The sequence below is a fragment of the Ictalurus punctatus genome, chromosome 29, assembly GCF_001660625.3.
Source record: "Ictalurus punctatus breed USDA103 chromosome 29, Coco_2.0, whole genome shotgun sequence".
Classification (NCBI taxonomy): Eukaryota; Metazoa; Chordata; class Actinopteri; order Siluriformes; family Ictaluridae; genus Ictalurus; species Ictalurus punctatus.
The window spans coordinates 16,092,687-16,100,186 of record NC_030444.2 but is presented as its reverse complement, the minus strand read 5'-3'; the positions used below and the strand labels follow the sequence as shown (position 1 = coordinate 16,100,186).

At 42.5% G+C, this 7,500-nt stretch overlaps 1 protein-coding gene and 1 long non-coding RNA gene across 3 annotated transcripts in view; one reads left to right on the top strand and one right to left on the bottom strand.

The window, feature by feature from the left end:
• The window catches only part of tacr3l (tachykinin receptor 3-like), an 8,316-nt gene extending 1,105 nt beyond the window's left edge, over positions 1 to 7,211 (bottom strand). The window contains exons 1-5 of the mRNA XM_017461025.3: positions 6,859 to 7,211; positions 5,928 to 6,116; positions 4,886 to 5,036; positions 1,512 to 1,708; positions 1 to 763 (exon numbers count right to left, since the gene is read on the bottom strand). The exon at positions 1 to 763 is cut by the window's left edge and continues 524 nt beyond it. Coding sequence (XP_017316514.1) covers positions 475 to 763; positions 1,512 to 1,708; positions 4,886 to 5,036; positions 5,928 to 6,116; positions 6,859 to 7,211 — 1,179 coding nt within the window. The 3' untranslated portion in view covers positions 1 to 474. The remainder of the gene's footprint in view (positions 764 to 1,511; positions 1,709 to 4,885; positions 5,037 to 5,927; positions 6,117 to 6,858) is intronic.
• LOC108260636 (uncharacterized) lies at positions 760 to 6,910 on the top strand. 2 transcript variants are annotated; one of them, XR_001811209.3, is made up of 3 exons: positions 760 to 1,409; positions 4,955 to 5,057; positions 6,783 to 6,910. It is a non-coding gene; the product is annotated as an uncharacterized LOC108260636 (long non-coding RNA). The 2 variants fall into 2 exon arrangements; XR_001811208.3 differs by lacking the exon at positions 6,783 to 6,910 and adding an exon at positions 5,944 to 6,070.
• Positions 7,212 to 7,500: the final 289 nt, after the last annotated feature.

The following is a 7,500-nucleotide window of genomic DNA, read 5'->3' as shown; positions in this document are numbered from 1 at the left end:
AATCATCAAACCTCACGAATGTGTGATCATATATGATAAATACTGTATGAGGAATCGTTTATAGAAACGATAGCAACGTTTAAAAGAAATACAGTACACCATCGGCACACACTTCATCATAAAATACCTCACAGCATCACAGCATGCAGTTAATGTGTTCAATACAGTCATCACTTCAGACAAGACATCAAGATTCTACGACACGGCATGTTTTAAACAGCTGTGCGGCGTGTGGCATACCACAAAGCATGTGGTAATGTTTTCTCTTGAGATACTGCACCAGATTATTTATATTCATATTAAATATGAGCAATTTTTAGAGCAACAGACTTAAGAACTACAAACACATTTTTGTAACATTTTTATTTCACCATGATGACGTCTTGTATTCTGACCTGGTTGCCTCTGCCAGGAGGTTCCGTGCTTTCAGCAAGAGGAAATCACACAGAAAAGGTTTCGTATTTTTCATGGCCATTAGTCGAATTGCTTGGAGGCGGAGCTTGTGTCGGTGTACAGGCCGTATTTGGTGGGAGGAGGACTAGCTTTGGAGGCGTTGATCTCACTGTGGTTCACAGACCTGGTGCTCTTGCGGTTGGCATGGTGAGGGTCGTCGCCGAGGACGCTGGTGTCGACGCGGGACAGCGTGCACATGCTGCTGTGATTACGTGGGTGGAGTCGCGCTGTACGCAGTTCCAACTCATCATAAGTCGATACACGGATGAAAGGACACCACCGGAAAGCCCTTTTGAAGCCCGCTCTGAACCTGCAGGACCACAGGGGATAATCTGTACACTGCAAGGGGGTTTAAATGTCAAAAATACAAAATAAAAGTTCTTGTATCGATTAAAAGAAGGAACTTCAGGTGAGTTCTCATCACCCAGAGATGAGAAGCTCAGAGCCAAAGCACATATCATTGTTTCTGGTTGTTGTTATTAGATTTGTGATGGGGGATTGTGGTTTTCACTATGATTAAACAACCTTGACCTGAATGTGTGTTCTGAGAAGGGTTCTCAAATGGTTCTCTTCCTAAACATTTCAACAACATACTCTAGAAAAAACCCTATACGCTGCTGTAGAGTTTTACATAAGAACCCATTTGATGGTTCTAGATTTAACCCCCCAGACTGTATTCCTGTGTGTGCTCTTGTGAGGGTCATCTTAATTTTACAAACACCTCAGAAAATCAGTGAAATGATATGTTTGGCGCCCTCTGCTGCCTGTAAGGTGAATTACACGCGCAATGAAATGTTGGACAAGCCCCGCCCCCTTTCTCCAAATAGACCTTCCCTCCATGTTTAAACTGTGTATGCTTCATGCGTTGCCTTTTAAGGAAAGAGGTGGAGGATAAAGAGGCTACAGCAGGGCCTATAAACTAGAAAGTTTCACCGCCTGGCAATATTGTGTCTAAGGTATGATTATAACTTTATTACCTGCCTGTAGAAAGAGGGTGTGTGTGTGCGTGAGTGAGTGTGTGGTGAGTGTGTGAGGAGTGTGTGAGGAGTGTGTGAGACCTGTTGTTGAGGCAGCAGTAGATGATGGGGTTGTACATGGTGGAGCTCATGGCCAGCCACAGCACTGAGAGGTAAACCTGCTGAATGGACTTCCTCTTGTTTAACTGTTTGTTCAGTCCAGTGACAATAAAGTACACGTGATAGGGCAACCAGCAAAGGGCAAAGGTCACCACTACAACAATCATCATCTTCACCACCTGAGGACAGAGAATGGGTTTGAGTTCATACACCGCTGTTATCAACTTACACAACAGCACGGGGTATAATACATTTAAACTTAAATCTGAGGGTTGTTTTTTAAAATATGTAAGTTAAAACATGACCTAAAGTAATAAAACTGAATTGTTCACACACACACACACACACACACACACACACACACACACACACACACACTGACTGTCATGTAGTCCAGAAAATGTATTTTAATATAATATGCAAACTACTTTAAAAGTGCCGAGTTTAGCCTGTTTTCTTTTGGCCGCATGCTGTTCTTCTTCCCCGATAATCGAACCTGGATCACGTTTTAAATTTAGTTCAAATCATTTCATTTTTACCTTCGAATATTTAATAAATAAATAAACTAACTAAAATACCGAATAGAATCGGATTGAATTTTCCTCCTCATTTTAACTCTGATTTACTTTAATTTAAAAAAAAACACAACCTTGCAATGACCTCTATATCCTCTTTAAATGAAAGCTTTTTCATTTTTTGTTCATTGGTGCGTCATGATCTACTTCTGTTCCCTCTGAATCCGCGCTAAAGGCCAAAAACACCCTTGAGAACAGCCGGTCCTAACAAGAACACCAAAGAACCCTCTCCTTCACCTTCAGCATGATGTTTTAATAATGTTTCATTAATGTCATTCACCTTTCTAAATTAATGAAAGTAAAAAAATGAAAAAGATTCATCTGACTTGTGGCTGGATTTCATTAGGAATGATCACATGAGAGAGAAGGTACACACACTGATCACATGAGAGATGACCACAATCTGACAAAAAAAACAAAGACTGAGAAAGGAAAGACTTTAAATACAGCAGCACCGCACATCACGCTACACACATCAGTTAAAGATCTGAACTGAAGTCACGCCTCTGTCACTCAAACAACGCCCCAATCCTCCAGAGTCCACGGCCCTCCATTAAAACCCAAACACACAACCCCCGAGAGCGGTCCGTCACAACCAGACAAAGCACCTGTCCATAATCAAACAATAACCCTGTTCCAGACAACACTTTCCAAAGGTACTCGAGTACTAAAGAGCACGCGGTGTAGTTTAATGAGGATGGAGAGACAACCGAGTCACAAAACACAAAGCAGTAAAAGGTTAGTGATGACGCAGCAGTAACGGCGGGGTGTGTGTGTGGGGGGCTTGTGGGGGGGCGTTTGATGAGGAGGGTGATGAAGAGGCGGCTGTCCTTTAGTGATGATCTAAGAGTAGCTAGGAGGAGAAGCAGACACGTCCTGCCAGGAGGAAACACACACGACAGGAACGAGTGATGTCTCGAGAATGAGGGACTGTAACACACACACACATACACACACACACACACACACACACACACACACACACACACACACATACACACACACACACACACACACACACACACACACACACACACACACACCTGAGCCAGTAATCAGCCCTTGGGTACCTGGCTCAGGTGTGTTGGCTGCTGGAATAAAATGAAATCGGACAGAACTATGAGCTGGCTCGTTGCCTTGTCTCGACTTGGACTGATCTCATGGAGCTTCATTATTAAACCTGATGGATCACCTCTTATTTTTTTGTATGGAGCGTCTTTCCAATTACGCATTTATAATGATCAGAAGTTTGTGGACAGCACCGACGAGCCCTTACATTCAGATCATCAGTTTTTCATAAAATATTAGAGTTTCTGTTTGATCAGTTATCAGTGAGTTAAACACACAATGATACACATTCTGCGTATAGAACTGAGGGATAAAAATGCAGTGCATTAAAAGAGCAATATTGTCCCCGAGAGCCAAAATCACAACCTTAAGGTAAACTGTAAGCGGAACAGAAACGTTCCTCAGTCCCGGACGGATTCTTTTGTGATCGTTGCGGATTTTTTCTGCTTTTTTTGCGGAAAACTTCTCGGATTTGCAAAACTGCAATCACGTGAAATCGTTCTGCTCGCTCTTTCACGGTGATGTTTGTTGGTGAATGAGAGCTTTTAGCTTCACGACGCACGTGAATCGAAGAGGGATTCGGCTGAATGTCACGTGACGCGTCTCGGCCCAAATCCGCGTGATTTTGAATATCCTCTGAATATCGCAGCGCTTAATTGATTCTGCGATTGCGTAATCCCGGAGGGACTGATCGATCAGAACACCGTCGTTCCTTTTGCGTTGTCTTGCTGTTGTGTCTTCAGCGGAGAAGTGAAATAAAACCTCATGTTTATGAATCACTGGATATAAGGAAAGAACAACACTGGACCTAACGCTGAACTCTGTGGGACTTCTGAGTTTCTAGTTATATCCCAAATGTTCGTGTGGGTTTGATTTTCTAAAACATCCTGTTAATTACTCTGCCACTGTGAAAGCATGTTTCAGCAGACTGTGAGTAAAAGGTTAAAAGGTGAGTTCTATAACGCATCGTTAAATCTCCATAATCTCCACACCTCAACCACTAGCCCCGGATTAGAAAAGGATACAGGATGAGATGCTAAATGATCTCTCGCATTCTGGAATAGTGCACGGTGTGTGTGTGTGTGTGTGTGTGTGTGTGTGTGTGTGTGTGTGCGCGTGGGTTTTAAAGCTCACAGCTGGCCTGTACTCACACATATGACCTTAATCTGTGGGTCTAGACTGTAATAATGTTTAAGCAAGATTCCCACAGCACAGAGGGAATGAATTCTGATGGAACAGGATGAAGAGTGTTTATATTTAGATGTTATTCATTTATTCTGATCTCATTAATGGATTCACTTCATTTTAAAAATTCAAGTGAATTAAAAACACATTATGGAAATTGGCCATATATTGTTTAAAAGAAAGAAAGAAATGTAAAATAACACGATGTGCTGGATCAAGTCTATTCTATGTGCTGCTGAATAATGAGTGGAAACCATTTTGTTCAATTAAACAAATGAATTTAAACGAATTGTGATAATTACCAGTAGCAGTAATCATGCAGTGAAATACTGGTGATAGACTTCTATTAGATTTATTTCAGTACTCGCCATTTTCTAATTCCTAGCTCATGTTCATTTATTTCAGGTTTAAATAGTCTCTTGCCTTTATGATGCATATAAATAGATCGTGTTGCATCCCGACATGTCCAGAAAACCCCGTTAAAGCTGCTTTGTGATAATGTTTGTTATTTAAGTTCTCTCTCCATACCTTCCTCTTGGCGCGAAGCTGGCCGTGATAGTTGTCTGACGAGTCTCCTGGAATTTCGCTTCCCCACAGAGTCACTCCGATTATGGTGTAAGCAATTCCCATCACCACTAGGGGCAGCATGTAGACCAGCACAGACACTATGGCGTGGTACCTGGACCATCACAGACATGTGGTAAGTATCACGACACTCTTAGAAATAAAATGGAGGAACCCTTAAAGGTTCTATAATAATAGCAACTGCACACATTAATAATCCATAAAACCCATGAGGAACCTTTTTTTTTTCTAGGAGTGTAGTTGAGAAAGCAGGGTACAGATTAAGGGGCAGAAGATCATTGGAGGATCATAAGCGTTATTAGATGAAGCAGAGGGTCCACATCTAAACGTTATTGAAGTTATATCTCCAGTATATATGAGCGATATGCGGCAGGCTGTGAATGTTCTTCAGTTCAGACATTTTTTTCTAAGTAGGGAATCCATGATGCTCCATGGATGAGCAATGAAACATCTGCCATTATATTAGAGAAAAATGTTCCAGTACTCTAGTATCCTGAAGGGTTCTTCAGTTTATCAACCTCTAAATCTTCTCTTCAAGCTTAGAACAAAAGATTTCCATTCCTCAAAAGGTTCCCCTTTGGATGTGAGAGCAGTTGTAGGAATTGGTTATGGTTTCAGTTCTCTAAAGGGGTTCTTGTACTTCCTCAAAGGGGAAAGCTATTCTTCAAAAAGCTATTCTTCTTGAGGAACCCTTTATTTCCAGCCAGCCTACTTTTATGCTGAATATAACTTCTACACTCATACAACAAAATGTTAAATCTAGACCCTTAAGAGTCCTTTAGTTACTTATCTGGAGAAAGTATTAAAGGGTCTATGTGGAACCCAATGCAGAAGCTTTCCCCATTACAGAAATATTTGGGAAGCAAAAACCCCCCAGGAACCTGTGAGGAGGAGTGTATATTTGATACCACACCCATCATTAGCACAGCAGTGAAGGAACTGGGTTCCCTCTCACGAATGAATGAATGAATTGTTTCTCTCATACATTAATGAATCTTCAGCTGGTCTTGGCCAAGCGACGTAGCAGATGGTTCTTCGAGGTAGACTCCTGATGGTGGAGTAGAAGCAAAGAGGGAAAGCCAGAACCACAGCGAGAACCCAGATACACACAATGACCACTTTAGTGGCTGTGGCTGATAATCTGGGCTTCAGAGGATGGATGATGGCCATGTACCTGTCACATAAACATCACAATCAATCACACCGTCGGAGAACCAGCACTCTAACAAGGTTCTAGTGTCTCGGTTCTGACAGGTGAGATGGAAAAAAACATAAATTCATTTTATCCTTTACAGTGTAGTTATGAGAGAACGTGACAAACAGAGAGAGAGAGAGAGAGAGAGAGAGAGAGAGAGAGAGAGAGAGTGTGTGTGTGTGTGTGTGTGAGAGAGTGAGTGAGTGTGTGTGTGTGTGTGTGAGAGAGAGAAAGAGAGAGAGAGAGAGAGAGAGAGAGAGAGAGAGAGAGAGAGAGCGCGCAGTAGGAAATTAAATTCCCAAACTTCATAAGAATAATATTATCTCCTCCACTCAGTCTGAAGGCTTATCTTTGGAGGAGATTAGATTTGAGAGCGAATATAATAATAATAATAATAATAATAATAATAATAATAATAATAATAATAATACTAAGGGGCAACATTATTTATATAGCACATTTCATACAGTTCAAATAAAGACATAAAAAGGAGTCAAAAGAACATGTATAACAATGTATTTATATACTGGTTTAATTGCTTAGTAGCGTTCTGTAAACTGCACCATCTCTAATAATAATAATAATAATAATAATAATAATAATAATAATAATAATTCTATTTTCTTCTTGTTCTTATTCTTATAGTCTTTACTGCTCAGAAGCACGCTGATGGAGAATGAGGAGTTGAGGATGATGATGATATTAAAATGAAGCTCGGTACCGGTCCATGGCGATGGCGGTCATGGAGTAGATGCTGGCGAACACCGCGGCGACCGGGAAAAAGTTGTGGAACTTGCAGTACGCCTCGCCGAAGTACCAGTCCCCGTGCGCCGCGTAGATGAAGTTAATGAGCGTGTTGAACGCGGCCATGGAGGCGTCGCAGAACGCGGAGTTCAGCAGGAAGTAGTTGGTGACGGTGCGCATCCTGCGGTGCGCCACGATGATCCACACCACCACCAGGTTCCCGAACAGGGCCACGGTCAGAACCGAACCGTACGCCACCGACCACAGAGCCACGCGCCACGGCGGCTGCGCGAACTGATTGGTCCAGTTGCGCGTCACGTTCGAGGCCATGGATAAGTGCAGCGACACGGAACCGTGTGAGAAAATAGAAATAAAGGACGTGTTATGAACTCAGCATCCGTCTCGGTGACATTCTGGTTCCGGCAGAGAAGACGCTCGCGAGCTTAACGGACTCTCACACGAGACACTGATGCGCGTGCGGTGCGTCCTGGCGCGCTTTCCCTAAAGCCATGCGCGTTAGAGGTGAGTGTGTGTGTATGTATGGATGGTGTGTGTGTGTGTGTGTGTGTGAGTGAGAGAGTGTGTGTGTGTGTGAGTGAGAGAGAGAGAGACAAACACG